Here is a 21,706-nt window from a genome sequence, read left to right on the forward strand (position 1 = left end):
ATATATACACAAAGGGGAAGGTCACAACCTGAACTGCTTGTTAATGGATCTTTTAAATTGAATGTCCTTGAACCTCTTTGAAAAGTTTAGGAAGGAGCCTCTCTTTCCTTGTTAGGCTGACTTATCCTCTAAATTATTTGGTGTATTGCCCAGCCAGCACATTTGGCCTTCCATCTCCTATGTAGCTCAAGTAAACTGAGTCCAGGGCAATGAGTGCTCATTGCTCTTTTTCTGAAGCAGAAATCATCTTTACCTGTTCATCACATTACAAATTCGTAAAGGAGACATTTTATTTATGGCAATATCTCTTGTATAATAATAGCAGTTACACAGGATTAATTTAGAGTAGTAAAAAAGAGTCATTCCTAATATGCAACTACCGTTGCAGTTGACTGTGACTCACGTAGCTCACTCCCTCTAGAATACAGTTACACATCCACATTCTGTTTGGTTTTGATTTATCCTACTACTAGCTTTACAGCTGTATAAATAGCACTGGAGATGAAAAGTCAAGGCAGGTTTTTGTGGATGGAAAATGGATTTGAGCAGTATCCACTATGATTAAAATTTCCAAGCTCTTTTTAGAGGATATATAAATGTTCTACACAATACTTAAGGCCAATACGTCCTGTCACTAATGTGAGTGCTGAATTGGGCGGTGCACATGTATGCTTCCCTGGAATCCATAGATGTCCCCTGGCAGGGCTAAAAATCTGCAGGTGAGAGGGGTCAGACCATGGTTAGAACGAGTGGGTTGGCCAATATAGTACATGAATTCTGTTATGATCTTATCAGATATGTGTAAATCTTAGTTTTGTTTCCCACCATCCTACCAAACAACTTTGAGGAGATTCCTTTCCTTGCACTTTTTCCTTTAAATACTCCTACTGTGCATCAGTTTGGCATTTCTAGCCAAGGCGTTAGTCGCAAAAGAGCGACTGATGATCCTGTAAAAATCCTTTTCCCATTTAGAATAAGTTGTTAGAGTTCATTCACTATTCAAAAATCGTGTTGTTGTTTTTGAGATGATGGGATCAGATCAAGATGGGGACTTGGGCACCCATCTTTATTTATGACCCCTATCCTGCAAACACTTCTACAGATGTTCAGTTTGATGCATGGGAATGTATTACTCCTGGAGGGAATTCTGTGTCACTTCGCACGTGCAGAATTCGTGTGCCATGCAGATTTCTTTGCTTCCCACAGAAAAATGACTTCTGATGGGGAAACAAAGCGGTCATACGCCGCTCTCGGTCAGTGCAGGCAGGTCAGTTCTGGCACCTGGAGCAGCCGGTAGAGACATAAATCACCGCTGGGGTGGGAAGCCTGGCGGGGCGGGGCAGTCATGCATGTGAGATGGAAAGAGACACACTGTCCCTCTCGCTTGCTATTGTAGCATGCTTGGTGTGGAAGGGCAGGATTTTGGGGGGGTTCTGAGGAGGCAGTTGTGGTGCAAGCTCTGTCCCCCTCAGGCAGAGCAGAATGCTTAGTGAAAATTGTTCCCACTGTTCTTAGTGAATTCCCCCCAGGAGTATAAAACAGGTGTAAATGTTTTAAGGCTCCTTTACATTGCCAGAGTGGTGTAAAGGACAGTATGGCCTCATAAATGCTTATGGTGCTTTAGTGATTAGAACTGGTCTAAATTTTTGGACTGAAAAAATTTCTGATCAAAATGTGCTTCATGAACTGTTTGCTGCTGACGTTTTTGGAGATGGTCAGTACCCAATATAAATTGTTAGTTTGATTCCTCAGCCCTCACTTGCTCTTCAGTTGCCTATGATGTAACATTGAGCATATGGCTGCATATATTTGTTGACTAATAACTAGAAATAAAGGGTCAAACCTAGCTACATTACTGTCAGAGGGGATTTGGAGATTTCCTCTAATGCTCCCCACTCCCATTCTCCATCCATTGTATTATAGTTTAAAGAAATTACCAAAATAATTGAAACCAGCATGATTATATTGTGTATTTTGACAAATAAAACATGCAGCATTTTACAGAATTTAAAATATTGTGCGCAGAATTTTAAATGTTTTGGTGCAGAATTTTTAACATTTTGGCACAGAATTCCCCCAGGAGTAATGTTTGCAGGGTCGGGGCCTACGTATGGGAAACATGCTATGGATGCTTAAATACTGGTGCTGATTGACGTGAGACCCTGAAGTCTTTATTTCCACCTTCATTCTAGACTCTCATCTTTCTAATTTAAATCTCCATTTTGTGTTCATGTTGCGATTACATTATGGCATGAAGTCTTGTAGCTGAAGCTGAGTGTGGAGGACCATAATGCTAATCTGAGCAACGCAGTGCACAGACTCTTGCCAAAGCTCACAATATTCCCAGCCAATACCATTCCAGTGCCTTCTAATTGAATAAAACGAGAATTTCCTGGGTCTTGATTTGAAAAGTCTCATGAGGAGGGGGAAGTGAGTTTAAGTATCAGCAGTAAATAAAGTATAAATCTTCTACATCTTGTTAACTAAAGCAAAAGGTCTTGGAAGATACAAAATCATTGAGTTTTCTAAAAGATCCATTTAGCGTTTCATTTGCATTAAAGTTTAAAAACCACAACATGTGATTTTGGTTAGTAATGTGTAATAGCTTCCGTCTCATACAATTTCACAGTGAAATAAAAAAAATAATAATAATCTGTCAGCTTCATATGCATGTTTACCTCTTCTGATCGTATACTGCACAGTGTGTAAAGCATTGGTTCTGTTACAAGACACCCTACTTATAAGAAACAAAACGTTATAAGTGCTGTGAAATATTGTTTTACATTTGAAGCATCAAATTTTGTGGTACTTTCCAAAAGGGAAGACAACTGGTGATAGGTTAATCCAGTTGAATAGCCTTTGTTGTAATGGATGCTTCCTTTGAGTAAATAATAATGCCACAACGATTTTATTTCATTTATTTTTATTTCATCATCCTTGTTTTTAACTTTCCCTAGATGAGACAAGGGGCTTTCCTGGTCAACACAGCTCGAGGTGGGTTAGTAGACGAAAAAGCACTTGCACAGGCCCTGAAGGAAGGAAGGATACGAGGGGCAGCCTTAGATGTACATGAGTCAGAACCATTCAGGTGCTTTTCCTTTTTTTTTTCTTTTTTCTTTTTTTATATTTTGTTCGCTTTCTTATTTTTAAGTATTAGTGCATGATGCATCCAACAACAATGAAGCAAAGAAGCGTTCCTTCCACCTAGCAGTTGAATCCTCCTTAGTAAAGCAATATGCATCTGTGCAGCTCTGGATTAATGCAAATGCAGATGGAGCTTTTGTACACAGTCAGGAGGGAGCAGAAAAAAAAAGTTAAATACAAGATTTAAAAAAATGTCATGGGGTAATTCAGTAGTGAAGTGCACTGCCCTGCCCCAAGAACCCAAGTTCAAATGCTGGGCATGGCTTTGTGCCTCATGGCCTGGAAAAGAACACACTCCTTTCCTGTCGTTGATAGGGGGAAGCCCTGGCCAGCTCTCCCTGCCAGAGGAAAGTTAGTGGTGGTATAAGTACTTTTCAGTAAGGTGAGGGGAGTTGAGATTTTTTGGGAAAAACTATCCTTTTATGAAGCTGTATGGGTGTGACCCTCCCACCTCATTGCATAGATTCCGTATCCATCACCCAGATTCTCTCTACTGGGTACCTGAGAATTATAAGCAGGCAAGTTTGTGGAATTGAGAAAGATGACGAGAGTCCAGATATTTTTGATGCCATTAGCAGAGCTGGTGACACTATGTTTAGTTTGCTGAATACCATGAGGTAGTCCACAGTTGCAGCCACAAATGTACCAGTGTCTCCAGTTAGTAGCTTTGGTGGTATGATTTAAACACAGAAAACACCATTACAGTCTTTCCATGAGTCCTGAGCCTGACCTCTGAGTTTGGGAGTGGTTTGCAATGGATTAAACCTAGGAACTGACAATCATGCAGTTGCTGGGTGCGGGCAGGAAGAAGCCTGCATTTCTTATTAGATGGTTTAAACTGCTACAATCCTCATAACTTGAAGAGGAACAGATTCAGGAATTGAGGATCCGTTATAGAGACATCTGTTTCGTGATTTTCCGCTCATCAGATGTCTGAGAGATCATCTGAGATAACCCTTTTAAAAATAGTGATAAAAAGGGTCCTTCCCTGTAGAGTTTTTGCATCTGTAGTATACAGGATGCCACATCAAAAAAAAAATCCTTATTCTGGCCCTGCATTTGTTTACTTCTAAGTGTAACCATTACAACAGAGCAATACTGTGAGCAAAACCACAGTCTAATATCCAGGGGGCAAAATTCTGCTTTCAGATATCCCCACTCCTGCCATCAGATCTGCACAAGCAAATCCTTGCACCCACAAGAAGTCGCATTGACTAGAGTGGGGAGTCCCTGTAGGTCAAGGGTCCATCAAGGTAGATTTAAGTGCAAGATCAGGGTCATAGTTTCCTTGGGCTTCAGTGTGTGTTGTCTGAGGACAGCATTTAGTCCATAGAGACTAACCGTTGTAGTGCAAATATTGTATTGGAGAAAGTTTTGGCAGGTATTTAAAACTAGAGATGAAGTCTGTCGCTTTAAGAATTGCTGCCAACTCTGAGAGCAGACTTCTGTCTAAAAATATTTTCTCTCCTCTTCTTGCAAGTAACGCTTCAAGATTATTATAACTGAAAGAAATTGGAGGGGGAAAGTGTCACTATTTTCTCAGTTTTAGTTTGTACATTTGACAGCACTTTTTGTATAGTTGGTTTCATTGCTTCCCCTGGATAGTCAGTCGGTCAGTTAGTCCATCTCTAGTATTGTTAGGTGGGTTTTTCACACTGCAACAGGAAAGAGAAACCAATTAAAAACAGGAAAATGTGAAATAGGAAAAATTGTCAGGGGGATGCAGGCAAGTGTATTACCTGGAACTAATTTTAACTCTTTTTTTTTTTAATTGACTAGATTTCAAGCTAACAGTGTCTCTTTAAAGAAACAAAGCTTTGTTAGGGGTGTAAAAATGATGATAAATTTTGTCATAATGGACCCAAATGGAGTCATTTCTTGAACAGATGTTGGGATTGGGCTCACCGTATCTTTTTCTCGATCTGATTGTGAGTGGCAGTGATTAGAAATAGGTGCACTGGTCAGAATCTAGTGCTGCTTTCTCTTTTATTCCACCCCTTGAGTCCAAGGAGAATAATTGTTACTTATTTACACAACTAGAAATACATCAAATTAACTGTAAAATTTAAAAACAAATCCACCCAAAAAATATTGGTACAGTTCATCCTGTGGTTGTAGCTGTTAATTCTAAAGATATGCAAAAATCCCCTCATTCCCCATCCCCCCCCCCCCCCAACGTATTCTTTTTTTTGTCATTTGATCTTGTTTTAAAATTTCATTTAGCTTTAGTCAGGGTCCACTGAAGGATGCACCAAACCTGATCTGCACCCCACATGCTGCCTGGTACAGTGAACAAGCTTCAATTGAGATGCGGGAAGAAGCAGCACGAGAGATCCGTAGGGCTATCACAGGTACTAACTTTTCGTACTTGTTCCTTCACTGAACGTTTTCTTGATTAAACAAATATATCGATTCTTCTCTTTGTCGGAGTATTAGAAGTTGAGATGGGCCAAACTGGGTTTTCTTAACCCCCCAACCCCCAGCTTGAAGAGGTAAATAGACCAGCTGATACCCACCAACTCTGTACCCACCGCTACTAATTGTTTTGGTACTTTGCAGTGATAAACAAAAGTAACGAGACAGGACGTAATTATTTTCAGGGTGGTCAATTAAAAAAATTAGTTGCGATTAATTTTTTAATTGAATTAATTTGTTTTGAGTTAATCGGTTGAGTTAACTGCCGTTAATTGACAGTACTAATTATTTTTCCAAATGATTTAGAGTGTACCCCTGTGACCAAAATCTCACCCTCTTTTTCTTGCTGGAGGTGTGTCTACTGACCTTTTCCATGGCTTTTGCTTTAGGTCTGAAGCCACCCTTTTGTAGACTTTCTTACATGTCCCCTGACACTCATCATCATTGGTGCTGTTTCTTTTGTTCTGTTCTCTCTTGGCTTCTCTCTACCTTCCAAAATTCATCCAAGTTTGTATTTAAATGCATCTTGCATTTCAACATCTGAAGGGGTAATTTTCAAGGATAAAAAATCACTTCAACTCTGAGTTCCTAATAACTCCAGTATCACAGCAAACCATATAAATGTTAACTATTTATATAGGAAAAATCTGTGAAGTCTTCAATACAAAATACTAATACAATAAGTATCAGGGGGTAGCCGTGTTAGTATGTATCCATAAAAACAACAAGGAGTCTGGCGGCACCTCAAAGACTAACAGATTTATTTGGGCATAAGTTTTCGTGGTTAAAAAACCACTTCTTCAGATGCATGGAGTGAAAATGTCTAATTTTCACTCCATACATCTGAAGAAGTGGTTTTTTAACCACGAAAGCTTATGCCCAAATAAATCTGTTAGTCTTTGAGGTGCCGCCAGACTCCTTGTTGTTTTTAATAAAATAAGGAGAAGTTTGGGTAACTTGGTTTCGATTTCAATCCCATAGAGTCCAAAATAAAAGGTGGCATTCTGTGTGCTGGAAAATGTTTCACTAATCACTATTGTCAGTTCTTTAGAATTTGGTCATTTTTTTCTCTGTGCAGTTCAGATTGAGTGCTCTGTAGATGTTAAGACCTATCTATTTCACTTGCACTGTGGTTGAGTGCCAACACATTGCTGTACAATTCAGGAAACTCTGCTGGCAGGGATTCTAGCGCCATAAATTAATGGAGGTTGGATTTTTTGCACAAGAGTTACATTCTTGATCTCTGGGATAGGATGTGCAAACCACCTTGCATTTCTAGGATGGCCAATCAGTGAGGCAGCATTGGTGGTGAGAGTCGTTCTTAGGTCAGGGGTATGGGATATGAATCAGTTAGCTCTACAGAGGAACAGGTGGTCATATATTAAAAGTTCTGCAATAGCCCACACACAAATGTGCACAGGAAAGGCTCTGGAACAGGACGGTTGTGATATCAAAGTTAGAAAGCATTGATTTATATTGAAGCTGTTGTCACTTTAACCTTTTGCACGTGATTTGTAGTAAGATTAAAGTGAAGTCAACATTAGGGTATTGAGAAGACATTGGATTTCAGCAGAACAAATGTAGAAAAGATATAGAAAGTGTGGAGTGAAATTGAGTAGATGAAAGCCCTGGGAGGAACAGAGAGAAAGAGAATAGTTGGAAAAAGACACATAATAAATGACTGCATGTCTCAGTAATATGCATGCCATTGGAAGAGAAACACATTCAAATTTTAAAAATAAATAAAAATACCAGTGTGGTTGTGCTGTAGAAAAAAGTACAAAGGAAGAAGCACAGGTAAGGAAAAACCTAAAGCCTACAGAATATGAATATAGATCCACTCTGAAAAAAGGGAGTGTGACACAGAAAAGTAAAAGTCACAAGTTGAAAGAAGATTGCAAAATACATTTAAAATAAACAAAAGTGCAAAATAAATGTTAGCAAGGGGGACTGGTGGGGTGTCTAAATGGCAGCAAGGCTAATATAGCGATTTGAAAAGATCAATATATGAAATGAAATGAACCCTTTGTCTCAGATTTCCCAAGAAGGAAGATGCTTGCAGGATAGGTGCCATAAATAGACACAGGATCCAGTCCAGATCCCATTAAAGTCAATGGAAATACAATCATTTACTTCAATGGGAGTGGGATTATTATAATCTATTTTACAGTAGGGAACCAAGATCATCCCAAAAACTGACATTCAAGACTGATTCAGCACCCATTGAAATCATTTGGGAGTCTTTCCATTTTCTTCGGTTCATGTTGCATCTGCCTGTAAAAAGCTGAAGAGCTGTAACTTGAAGGCTGCATGAAATCTAAGCAAATATACTGAAGGAAATGGTTAGAGAGAGAGCAATCATCAGATGTATTTAAATTTACCTTTAGAAATGTAGGAAATACTTGGCAACTGAGAGGTGAAAATGTGCAGTGGATATTTAAGGAGGAATTTGAGTAAGGAAGAGGGTAAATAAGAGTCCGGGGTGAAATTCTGGTTCCATTCAAGTCCATGGCAAAATTCCCATTGACTGCAGTGGAAGTATGATTTCATCCCAGTTTTTCAGAAGTGTGTGTTTGCTGTTACTGAAACAGAATACAGGAAGAAAAGGTCAGAGACTGAGAGGAGAAGACTGCAGTGTTGGAGCTGAAGGACAGCCAGAGTATGGATACAGGTTTTTGCAATTTGGGAAGATGGACTTTAGAGATGACACAGGTAAATCAGTGACAGGATTTAGGAAGAGGCTGGATGTGGGAGAGAGTAAACAAAAATGAAACAGAGATTTATAATATATGTTATTATTTATACCATATAGTATACTTAAACTTTATTCGCAAAAAGAAAAGGAGGACTTGTGGCACCTTAGAGACTAACCAATTTATTAGAGCATAAGCTTTCGTGAGCTACAGAGTCTCTAAGGTGCCACAAGTCCTCCTTTTCTTTTTGCGAATACAGACTAACACGGCTGTTACTCTGAAACCTGTCATTAAACTTTATTATTGAGTATACATGATATATCCATGTTTTATTCCATGTTGTATTTCATATCCACTCTCTAGGTCGTATTCCAGACAGCCTGAAAAACTGTGTTAACAAAGATCATTTGACTGCAGCTACACACTGGGCCAGCATGGATCCAGGAGTAGTTCATCCAGAGCTTAATGGTGCTGCGTACAGGTAAGGATACTTAAGTAGAAAAAGAAATAGCTGTTTATCTCAGAGACAACTATTCCAGCTTAAAGGAAAGAAAGAGCCACCATTTAATAAAAGGATTTTGTGAAATTATTGTTGGATTTGGCCTGTATATATAGAGTTTTATTACTATATAATTGCTACATACATGATTATGATTGACTGAAATCAGTGATGTAATAAGTCAGTATGCTTCTATTCATTACCTCTTCGGAAGGCACCAATGCCAGTGTTTGGAACAGTGCAGATTGTATGTGCAAGGGAAGCAGTCCTGACTGGCTGCAATCAGTTCAGTGGAAGCTAATGTTCATTTTGCCGAAGGTAATAATATGGCTGCAAGCCACAGCGGGGTTACATTAGTAAGCTATTGGTACACATCTTAGTTGCTTTTAACCCCCTAAGATATGTACAAAAAGCCCACCAATGCACTTTCTGGAGTAGCTCTTTGCTGTTATAAATGTATATGGAGAAAGTGTCGTCTTAATTGTACATTTCATTTCTTTTTTAAATGTTCTTTACAAAGCATTTTTGGAACTAGTCATTTTATCCTCCCACTGTAAGTAGTAGTTCATAGTACATTGATAAGATAAAATAGGCAGAAGTTTATAAATATTATTTCACTACTATTTTGAATTTCTCTATTTTTTGCTTATTTTATCTCTTCTGTAAGTTCCTGGGACTGTTTTGACTGCTTTTTTCCCATCTCTTTATCTGCTGATGCTTTAACAGTGGCTGTTCATGGCTCCAAGCCAATTTCAAGCCATTTACTCTTATAAAAAGCAGATGCCCAGTCTTGCAGCTCCCAGCTGAGATTTTACACTATGAATTGAGTTAAAGTGGTTTACAAGGCCACAAAACTGCTGCTGAAAAGCAATGTCTTGAGGGAGGGGACAGTTCAAAACTGTCATAATTCTTCTTCAGTCCTTCACTTTTTTCCTTATCTTCCCCAGGTTCCTTTCCTCCCACATGCTCCAAGGGCTGTTTATTTTCTTTGCCCTCCCTATCAGCATTTCCCCTCACTCATAATGAGTGAAGGGACGTTGTATGTGTATGTCTCTGTGTGTGTCAGTGTTGAAGCCCTAGTTGTGCACTGGGTGAAGCACAGTTGTAACATTATCAGAAAGATCCAAGTGGCCAATCAGAATGTAGCTTTGGGCTGACAGGCCCGTGTCCTGAAAGATATATAGGTATTTGAAATCCATGGGAGCTAGGTGCCTAAACACCTTTCAGGATCCAGGCCTCAGGGTCCAGTGTCATCATCTATATATTGGCAAGTATTCTGTGCTTCAAGGAAAATATTAACTTTGTCTTGATCAAAATCATGATATATACATACAAATCAGAACAATTTGTAATTTATTTATTTTTGTTAAATGTGCCTATCTATTGCTCTAAGTAAAAGAACAAAACATATCAAAGAATAAAGCTATTTTTACTGGCCTCAACAGAAGGTTAAGCATAGTTTAGGAAAGTTATGCACAGAATAATTCTGTTTAGAGGATAGTTAAACACATGCATAAGACTTTACAGGATCAGAGCTTTAATATGTATTTAATTGGAGTAATATAAGTACAGAAGTGTAACCAAAACCAACTGTATCAAGAATATTTTTAGGAATAGGAAAATAGCGAGTTCATGCATTCATTTTTTTTCAAAAGGATAGTAAAAGTTTAAAACATTTCACAACTTCATTTGCCAGTTTCAAAGGAAAACATGGGATAACATGATTTTGGTAATTAATTGATCTTTAAATATTCATGGTAAAAAGGCCTAATGGCCTGTGATGGGATGTTAGATGGGGTGGGATCTGAGTTACCCAGGAAAGAACTTTCTGTAGTATCTGGCTGGTGAATCTTGCCCATATGCTCAGGGTTTAGCTGATCGCCATATTTGGGGTCAGGAAGGAATTTTCCTCCAGGGCAGATTGGAAGAGGCCCTAGAGGTTTTTCGCCTTCCTCTGTAGCACGGGGCACGGGTCACTTGCTGGAGGATTCTCTGCTCCTTGAAGTCTTTAAACCACGATTTGAGGACTTCAGTAGCTCAGACATAGGTGAGAGGTTTTTCACAGGAGTGGGTGGGTGAGATTCTGTGGCCTGCGTTGTGCAGGAGGTCGGACTAGATGATCATAATGGTCCCTTCTGACCTTAGTATCTATGAATCTATGAAAATTTGTAATATTTCCATAAATACAAACAGCTTTTGCATTTAGTTAAGTTTTTCTAAATTCAGTAGAGAGGGCAATACTACTGAGTGACTGAGAAGAAAGTACTGTACAATTTCTTAATTTGGAGGAAGATTTCTGAAATAACTTGATAAATTGTATCTGTACAAACCAATGTAGGGTAGTCTTTAAGAAATGCCAATGGGAACAATTGCCATATTGGTTGTGGTGATACAAAAAATATGGATTTGAAGCTGAGGCTTTATGAAAGAATTAATTTAAATAACAGTACTTGCTAGTGTTAAATTCCATTCTGCTTTTAGCACAAAAGTTAAATTGATGGTTTGAAACAAGTATTTCTGTCTTATCTTCTGTTTCCAGTATGAGACTTTCATTCAGTCAGTTGAGTTGTGCAGTCTCTCACTAGGAGTATAATTTTTCAGATGTGCTAAAAACCATATGGATAAGAATGTGGATGGTCATTTATATGTATAAAATGCAAATATGTATAAAATGCCTTTTGGTAGACTAAAACTAACAAGAACATTTAATCCTGGAAATATCGTTATTTGAATAGTGATAAGGGATAGAACTTCTAAGTGAATCAAATATGTTGTTGTTACAAGCAAAGAAGAATGTTCAGCAATTACCAGCTGAACATAATCCAGATCAAATGCCTTTTGAAAATCATAATATCCTGCAGAAAAGAAATCTCTCATTTATTGTATGCTAAACATGGATAGCTGGTCTGTTAAGAAGGTCAGGCAAAGAGGACTGTAGTTACTGTTCCAGAAGCAAAGATTAATGATGTACCTGAGAAGTTTGATGAATTATGTAAGAGAAATGGAAAGGAACCAACCTATATGTAATAGTCTTAATTCTTAGGTAAAGTAGAGGCATGCACTGTGGTGTATTATTGTTGTATATTCATTATTGGACTACTTATTAAATAATACACCTCTGTTTACTGTGACACAAAGTGCAAGATACAGCCAGATACATTGACATGACCCACAGTAGACACAGAGATCATGCAGTTTACAGATATTGAAATGTCTTCTGCCTTCAAACAGATACAGACAAGAATAGCATAACCATACTTTAGATATTATTGTTGTTACCTGTACTGGAATAAATTATACAATGAATAGCATGTTAAAGAGTATTTAAAGAGTGATTCACACACTCTGCCTGGAAGAGTAAATCTTTACTTAAATTCTAAACACTTTGGGATGGAGACATTCTCTTGTCATGTGTTTGTACAGCACCTAGCCCAGTGGGGCTGGGGCCTCTAGGCACTACTACAATGTAAATAATAATAAAGTGGATTAAATTGAAAATGGGTAAACAGTTGATAGTTAATCCCAGGTCAGAAGGTTAGAGATTTTGTTATAAAGTGCTATGGGGGCGGAGGGGAGAGGAGCAGCTTGACAAAGGTGAGATCAGCTATGTCTTGGTTCTGCTGGGGCAATTAGATTAGTTTATGACACAATTACCTGGCTTGTTTTTTGGATTATTGATGCCAGAGATGAAGGGTTGGGAGAGAGGGACTGTAAGACTCTGGATAGAATTCATCAGCTGATTAACAGTGTAAGAGAGAATGAAACAGTGAAGCAACGGGGCTGCAAATGCCAGGTGCATATATAAAATGATTGCTGAATTTACATGACATGTGTTTAAAGGTAAGATTGATTAAAAGGTTGGAATAACACTGTTATAGTTGAATTAGGGAAAATAACAAGACAGAATTTACCAAAAGTTCATGGCAAAATAAATTGGGAGTACAGGAGCAGTACTAGTGCGGCATCAGCAAAGAGACATGTTATCAGTATTCTGGTTGATATAACGCCCAGTTTAGATTCAGGACAAAAGAGTAATTGTATGACTCTTGGATGTTAGATTTATAGGAAACATTTTTCTGCTAAGAGGGGTTGAAGGTCAGAATTTGGATCACAAGATAGTTCATTACTAGTATTAATTGGGATTACTGTGCAAACACTGATATCATTCTTCAGTAGAGACTCCTGACCTAGAACCTGTATGGTTTAAATGGGAGATGCTGTCTGGAAGGTAATTCTCTATGAAGAGAACACAATTTTGGACTTTGCTCCCTTCCTGATTTGTCAGAGCCCAAATTTGTTGACCGTGTGGGCACATGGACAGCACAGTGTATTTCCATGAGTATTTCAGGAATGGGCAGATGGTGAGGGGTTGATGTTGGAAGCTGGAGAATCTTTGTTGCAAGGGCTGCTATGTTGGGAGTGTCTTTTAATTTGAGAATTATTGTCCTCTCATGATATGTATTTTAATTTTTGTACAAAACACTATTGAATAAACCCTTTTCAAAATTAAATATGAATAAATAAAACAGTGCCCTGCTGTAAGGTATTCATAGGCATTGAAGTAAATTTGATAAGATTCAAATTGAAGTACTGAAAGTAGGAACTAATTTCATTTTCAGTTGCCAATTCAATCTGGAATAAACTCTCTGGAGGGGCAGAGAAGCACTCTATAAATTGTTGGTTTCAGAGTAACAGCCGTGTTAGTCTGTATTCGCAAAAAGAAAAGGAGTACTTGTGGCACCTTAGAGACTAACCAATTTATTTGAGCATGAGCTTTCGTGAGCTACAGCTCACTTCATCGGATGAAGTACTCCTTCAAGTACTCCTTTTCTTTTTACTCTATAAATTAACACTTGCAGAGTTCCATGGAAGGTACTCTGTTGCGTGTGGGTGGGGGATGAGGAATTAAATTTGTTGGCCGACAGATGGTATGATCCTCTAAATCAACAGATATCCAAACAGCAGGAACAGCATTAACATCTATGGGAGCCTCCACCAAAGTGAGCAGGCCAACAGATAACTTCCTGGCCTGCCATGTCTTCCCCAAAAGCCATTCAGAGCTCTAGTTGTATGGTGTTTGTGACGTGAATCTTCTGTGGGATTTAGGTGATGAAGTAGAAAAGCTGCTTCCATACTGCTTCCTCTCCTCTGAGTTTGCTGGCCATTCCAGCCAAATTCCACCCTGATATTTAGAAAAGTTTCAATAGGCTTCAATTGTAATTCCTGCCATTTAGCCTAAATGAGTAATAGGCCAGCAGATTACACTGCTACTTTTAAAATAAACACCCTCATTAAGGCCCTTGGGTAAACACAATGCCAGTTGAGGACAACAAAAGACAATTGCATGTTCTTATGATTGGAGTGGGAGAGAGAATTATAGGATACAATAAGTGGCTGGTATGAGAGAACCCCTAAAGGTGAATTGGAGGCATTTGGCTGAAGATTAAAAAAAAATTGGTAACCTCACAAAAGAGGATAGACACACATAGCTGTTGTTGAAATGCCAGCTGCACAGAATCTAGAGACCATGAGCTGCCAATTTGCCATTTTTGGTGCCCTGATAATATCACGGCCACTATAAAACCAGATTGAAAATGTTATTCTCTTGCAAACCCCTACAATATTTAACCATGATGCTTGCCCAGGAAAAGTAACAAAACACAAACACAGTTCTTTGTTTGTGACCTCCCCATTCCTTCCCACATGCTGAAGGTCTATAGCAAGTTTGAAGTTCAAAAACCAAATCAAGTTTTTAGGGCTCAATTTTGCCACCCTTAGACTGAATAGAACCTTACTCCATGAGTAGTCCCATTGGTTTAAATGAGACTACTCATGGACTAAGATACTCCACTGTGTTTTATGACACAGTCCTAGTTGACTAAGTTTGTATGTTTATTTTAAAAGAAAAGTTTCAGAGTAACAGCCGTGTTAGTCTGTATTCGCAAAAAGAAAAGGAGTACTTGTGGCACCTTAGAGACTAACCAATTTATTTGAGCATAAGCTTTCGTGAGCTACAGCTCACTTCATCAGATGCATATCGTGGAAACTGCAGCAGACTTTATATATACACAGAGAATATGAAACAATACCTCCTCCCACCCCACTGTCCTGCTGGTAATAGCTTATCTAAAGTGATCATCAGGTGGGCCATTTCCAGCACAAATCCAGGTTTTCTCACATCCCCCCCACCCCCATACACACACAAACTCACTCTCCTGCTGGTAATAGCTCATCCAAACTGACCACTCTTCAAGTTTAAATCCAAGTTAAATCAGAACATCTGGGGGGGGGGTAGGAAAAAACAAGAGGAAACAGGCTACCTTGCATAATGACTTAGCCACTCCAAGTCTCTATTTAAGCCTAAATTAATAGTATCCAATTTGCAAATGAATTCCAATTCAGCAGTTTCTCGCTGGAGTCTGGATTTGAAGTTTTTTTGTTTTAAGATAGCGACCTTCATGTCTGTGATTGCGTGACCAGAGAGATTGAAGTGTTCTCCGACTGGTTTATGAATGTTATAATTCTTGACATCTGATTTGTGTCCATTTATTCTTTTACGTAGAGACTGTCCAGTTTGACCAATGTACATGGCAGAGGGGCATTGCTGGCACATGATGGCATATATCACATTGGTGGATGTGCAGGTGAACGAGCCTCTGATAGTGTGGCTGATGTTATTAGGCCCTGTGATGGTGTCCCCTGAATAGATATGTGGGCACAATTGGCAACGGGCTTTGTTGCAAGGATAAGTTCCTGGGTTAGTGGTTCTGTTGTGTGGTATGTGGGTATATACCCACCTGCAGAAGTAAAGAAACAGATTGATAGAGCCAGAAGAGTTCCCAGAAGTTACCTACTACAGGACAGGCCTAACAAAGAAAATAACAGAACGCCACTAGCCGTCACCTTCAGCCCCCAACTAAAAACCCCTCCAACGCATTATTAAGGATCTACAACCTATCCTAAAGGATGACCCAACACTCTCACAAATCTTGGGAGACAGGCCAGTCCTTGCCTACAGACAGCCCCGCAACCTGAAGCAAATACTCACCAACAACCACATGCCACACAACAGAACCACTAACCCAGGAACTTATCCTTGCAACAAAGCCCGTTGCCAATTGTGCCCACATATCTATTCAGGGGACACCATCACAGGGCCTAATAACATCAGCCACACTATCAGAGGCTCGTTCACCTGCACATCCACCAATGTGATATATGCCATCATGTGCCAGCAATGCCCCTCTGCCATGTACATTGGTCAAACTGGACAGTCTCTACGTAAAAGAATAAATGGACACAAATCAGATGTCAAGAATTATAACATTCATAAACCAGTCGGAGAACACTTCAATCTCTCTGGTCACGCAATCACAGACATGAAGGTCGCTATCTTAAAACAAAAAAACTTCAAATCCAGACTCCAGCGAGAAACTGCTGAATTGGAATTCATTTGCAAATTGGATACTATTAATTTAGGCTTAAATAGAGACTTGGAGTGGCTAAGTCATTATGCAAGGTAGCCTGTTTCCTCTTGTTTTTTCCTACCCTCCCCCCAGATGTTCTGGTTTAACTTGGATTTAAACTTGAAGAGTGGTCAGTTTGGATGAGCTATTACCAGCAGGAGAGTGAGTTTGTGTGTGTATGGGGGTGGGGGGGATGTGAGAAAACCTGGATTTGTGCAGGAAATAGCCCAACTTGATTGTCATGCACATTGTGTAAAGAGTTGTCACTTTGGATGGGCTATCACCAGCAGGAGAGTGAATTTGTGTGGGGGGGTGGAGGGTGAGAAAACCTGGATTTGTGCTGGAAATGGCCCACCTGATGATCACTTTAGATAAGCTATTACCAGCAGGACAGTGGGGTGGGAGGAGGTATTGTTTCATATTCTCTGTGTATATATAAAGTCTGCTGCAGTTTCCACGATATGCATCTGATGAAGTGAGCTGTAGCTCACGAAAGCTTATGCTCTAATAAATTGGTTAGTCTCTAAGGTGCCACAAGTACTCCTTTTCTTTTTAAAAGAAAAGACATTGTTTCAGATTCACATGATCTTGAAACCCATTCAACTGATTTCAAAACTTTACAAAAGAATCCTTTGGTATGCTTCAGTCCCACAGGAGAAATTCAGAAAAGCCAAGAGGAAAGGAAAATAAGGAGATAGGGTCCAGCATTGCACCCAGTGAAGTCAATTGTAAGACTCCCAGTGACTGTGAAGGATCAGGATCATAATTTTAGAGTGGAATGGCTCTTTCAGTTCATGTTTTTGATATATATGTTGTCACTCATGCTGTCAGATGAACCAGCAAGCCAGGAATATGAAGGAATTATCAAATTCCCATTTCTAATCTGGTTAAAGTAAAGTGTTGATTACCTTAATTAACAACACCTGTATATGGTGCAGTCATCTTGAGCTTTACATACACAAAACAAAAATCTTTGCCATTCTCCTTGAAGATGGCACAATTCCTGGGCCAGGTGGGCTTTGCCGTCAGCCATCTCTGAGTTTTAATTGTTCTCATTTTCCTCTCTTAGCAGGTATCCCCCAGGTGTTGTAAGCGTGGCTCCAGCTGGCATACCTACGGCAGTAGAAGGAATAGTTCCTAACCCCATGTCTTTATCACACGGCCTTCCTGCTGTAGCCCATCCACCACATGCTCCTTCCCCCGGCCAAACAGTCAAACCAGAAGCTGATAGAGACCACCCAAGTGACCAATTGTAGCCTAAGAAAACAGCATTCCCAACATTGGAGATTTCAACTTCAGAGAGTGTGTGGAAAAAATCTGGATTTTGAATAAAGGCAAAACCATGAACTTACAGGAGGAGACAATAATTGTTTTAGAAACTGGTCCAATATACAGTATAAAAAGAAAAGGTGGGAGACAAAAAGAAGATTCGGAAACGTTTTTTCCTCCATATAAATTGTAGTTTGTCCCTGTCCAGTGGACTGATTCACTGTTTCTGTGTCCTATGGGTTCTTTGTTAAGCAAAAGAAGTTAGTAGTTAATTATATCATGAATGTACTTGTCTGTGTACAGTTTTTAGAACATTAAAAAGGGTTTGTTTTGCTTAGCTGTCAACAAGGAAAAAACACATAAGGGAGACATTCAACAAACCAATTTTGAGATTAAAATCCTTTCTTTTATATGTTAAAACATGCCCAAAAATGAGGCAGTTGGCAAACTTCTCAGGACAATGAATTTTTCCCATTTTTCTTTCTACGCCACACAGTGCATTGTTTTTTCTACCTGCTTGTCTTATTTTTTAGAATGATTTAGTAAACAAAAGAAAAAGCAGTTTTTCCTTATTTTGGCATGATTTCCCTTATTTCAAAATGAAGTCAACATTGCAAAGAAATTTTGAGGAAAAAAAAAAGGTTTTGTATAAACAAGCATTGTGCTTTTTGTCACCAGTTAAAGTATATATTATTGGTGGTTTGCGAAAAAGGCACTAGACTACTGAAAAGTAGCAGCATTTCATTGCCTACATTGATTCCTTCCCGGTAATGTGGTAGGCTAGCAATATTTTTGGTTAAAATCATGTTTGTGACTGTAACCATTTGTATGAATTATTTTAAAGAAATAAAAATCCCAGACAAATATCATATGTGTAAAAATTTTTATTTCTAGTATCTGTTTGTTTATTCAACTTTTATTAGCTTTCTTAGATGTAATTTTTAAAAGGATGCTGTCAAGTATTTCATTTCTAGCTTTACTTTGCTCTCCGTTGTTTGTAAAACGCTCTTGGAAGCTTGAAAAATAAAAACTCTTTCCTTACCATTTTTCCCTTTTCCATTTCATAAATGTTGATCTTTATCCTGTGTTTCTAATGAAGTTTGAAATTAAGATAGCTTTTGATTTACTTCCTCATTTTGTGCACCAGCATCATCAGCTACAGTGTGGTAACAATATTTATTATGCTGTGGAGACAGCAGAGGGGGCACAACCGTAACAAAATAATAAACTTCTTTTGTGGAAGTTCTACATAAATATGGTGTGTTGTTTGGTTTATTTTACTTTATGATCACGGAGAGGTGTGGCGTGGCAAAATTATATTGAAAACCCTGACGATACTTCCTTCAAAACTGCAGAACCGTTTTAAAGTATGTTGGATTCGGGTGGAGCCACTTGGCATTTATTTCGATATTGTTTTCAGGTGTCCTCTTAGAATCATAGAATAGAATATCAGGGCTGGAAGGGGCCTCAGGAGGTCATCTAGTCCAACCCCCTGCTCAAAGCAGGACCCATCCCCAATTAAATCATCCCAGCCAGGGCTTTGTCAAGCCTGACCTTAAAAATATCTCAGGAAGGAGATTCCACCACCTCCCTAGGTTACGCATTCCAGTGTTTCACCACCCTCCTAGTGAAAAAGTTTTTCCTAATATCCAACCTAAACCTCCCCCACTGCAACTTGAGACCATTACTCCTCGTTCTGTCATCTGCTACCACTGAGAACAGTCTAGATCCATCCTCTTTGGAACCCACTTTCAGGTAGTTGAAAGCAGCTATCAAATCCCCCCTCATTCTTCTCTTCTGCAGGCTAAACAATCCCAGTTCCTTCAGCCTCTCCTCATAAGTCATGTGTTCCAGTCCCCTAATCATTTTTGTTGTGCTCCGCTGGACGTTTTCCAATTTTTCCACATCATTCTTGTAGTGTGGGGCCCAAAACTGGACACAGTACTCCAGATGAGGCCTCACCAATGTCGAATAGAGGGGAACGATCACATCCCTCAATCTGCTGGTAATGCCCCTACTTATACATCCTAAAATGCCCTTGGCCTTCTTGGCAACAATTGCACACTGTTGACTCATATCCAGCTTCTTGTCCACTGTCACCCCTAGGTCCTTTTCTGCAGAACTGTTGCCTAGCCATTCGGCCCCTAGTCTGTAGCGGTGCATGGGATTCTTCCGTCCTAAGTGCAGGACTCTGCACTTGTTCTTGTTGAACCTCATCAGATTTCTTTTGGCCCAATCCTCCAATTTGTCTAGGTCCCTCTGTGTCCCACCAGCATATCTATCTCTCCTCCTGGTTTAGTGTCATCTGCAAACTTGCTGATGCAGTCCACACCATTCTCCAGATCATTTATGAAGATATTGAACAAAACCGGCCCCAGGACTGACCCTGGGGGCACTCCACTTGATACTGGCTGCCAACTAGACATGGAGCCATTGATCACTACCCATTCAGCCTGACAATCTAGCCAGCTTTCTATCCACCTTATTGTCCATTCATCCAGCCCATACTACTTTAACTTGCTGGCAAGAATACTGTGGGAGACCGAGTCAAAAGCTTTGCTGAAGTCAAGGAACAACACATCCACTGCTTTCCCCTCATCCACAGAGCCAGTTATCTCATCATAGAAGGCAATTAGATTCGTCAGGCATGATTTGCACTTGGTCAATCCATGCTAACTGTTCCTGATCACTTTCCTCTAAGTGCTTTAGAATTGATTCCTTGAGGACCTGCTCCATGATTTTTCCAGGGACTGAGGTGAGGCTGACTAGCCTATAGTTCCCTGGATCCTCTTCCTTCCCTTTTTTAAAGATGGGCACTACATAGCCTTTTTCCAGTCGTCTGGGACCTCCCCCGATCGCCATGAGTTTTCAAAGAAAATGGCTAATGGCTCTGCAATCACATCCGCCAACTCTTTTAGTACTCTCGGATGCAGCGCATCCAGCCCCATGGACTTGTGCTCGTCCAGCTTTTCTAAATAGTCCCGAACCACTTCTTTCTTCACAGAGGACTGGTCACCTCCTCCCCATGCTGTGCTGCCCAGTGCAGTAGTCTGGGAGCTGACCTTGTTCATGAAGACAGGCGAAAAAAGCATTGAGTACATTAGCTTTTTCCACATCCTCTGTCACTAGGTTGCCTCCCTCATTCAGTAAGGGGCCCACACTTTCCTTGATTTTCTTCTTGTTGCTAACATACCTGAAGAAACCCTTCTTGTTACTCTTAACATCTCTTGCTAGCTGCACTTCCAGGTGTGATTTGGCCTTCCTGATTTCACTCCTGCATGCCTGAGCAATATTTTTATACACTTCCCTGGTCATTTGTCCAATCTTCCACTTCTTGTAAGCTTCTTTTTTGTGTTTAAGATCAGCAAGGATTTCACTGTTAAGCCAAGCTGGTCGCCTGCCATATTTACTATTCTTTCTACGCATTGGGATCGTTTGTCCCTGTAACCTCAATAAGGATTCTTTAAAATACAGCCAGCTCTCCTGGACTCCTTTCCCCCTCATGTTATTCTCCCAAGGGATCTTGCCCATCAGTTCCCTGAGGTTGTCAAAGTCTGCTTTTCTGAAGTCCAGGGTCTGTATTCTGCTGCTCTCCTTTCTTCCCTGTGTCAGGATCCTGAACTCGACCATCTCATGATCACTGCCTCCCAGGTTCCCATCCACTTTTGCTTCCCCTGCTAATTCTTCCCTGTTTGTGAGCAGCAGGTCAAGAAGAGCTCTGCCCCTAGTTGGTTCCTCCAGCACTTGCACCAGGAAATTGTCCCCTACACTTTCCAAAAACTTCCTGGATTGTCTATGCACTGCTGTATTGCTCTCCCAGCAGATATCAGGGTGATTGAAGTCTCCCATGAGAACCAGGGCCTGCGATCTAGTAACTTCCGTTAATTGCCGGAAGAAAGCCTCGTCCACCTCATCCCCCTGGTCCGCTGGTCTGTAGCAGACTCCCACCACGACATCACCCTTGTTGCTCACACTTCTAAACTTAATCCAGAGACACTCAGGTTTTTCTGCAGTTTCATACCGGAGCTCTGAGCAGTCATACTGCTCTCTTACATACAGTAAAACTCCCCCACATTTTCTGCCCTGCCTGTCCTTTCTGAACAGTTTATATCCATCCATGACAGTACTCCAGTCATGTGAGGTATCCCCCAAGTCTCTGTTATTCCAATCACATCATAATTCCTTGACTGTGCTAGGACTTCCAGTTCTCCCTGCTTGTT

General features: G+C 39.9%; 1 protein-coding gene across 22 annotated transcripts in view; it reads left to right on the forward strand.

The window, feature by feature from the left end:
* Positions 1-18,740, forward strand: part of CTBP1 (C-terminal binding protein 1) — a 429,621-nt gene extending 410,881 nt beyond the window's left edge. For 21 of the 22 annotated variants that reach the window (XM_073342801.2, XM_073342803.2, XM_073342802.2 and 18 more), the window contains 4 exons: positions 2,958-3,088; positions 5,368-5,495; positions 8,616-8,733; positions 17,287-18,740. In XM_073342801.2, coding sequence (XP_073198902.1) covers positions 2,958-3,088; positions 5,368-5,495; positions 8,616-8,733; positions 17,287-17,473 — 564 coding nt within the window. In that variant the 3' untranslated portion in view covers positions 17,474-18,740. The remainder of the gene's footprint in view (positions 1-2,957; positions 3,089-5,367; positions 5,496-8,615; positions 8,734-17,286) is intronic. The other variant, XM_073342798.2, reaches the window with a different exon arrangement.
* Positions 18,741-21,706: the final 2,966 nt, after the last annotated feature.

This window comes from Lepidochelys kempii, chromosome 4 (genome assembly GCF_965140285.1).
Source record: "Lepidochelys kempii isolate rLepKem1 chromosome 4, rLepKem1.hap1, whole genome shotgun sequence".
In the NCBI taxonomy this organism is placed as follows: Eukaryota; Metazoa; Chordata; order Testudines; family Cheloniidae; genus Lepidochelys; species Lepidochelys kempii.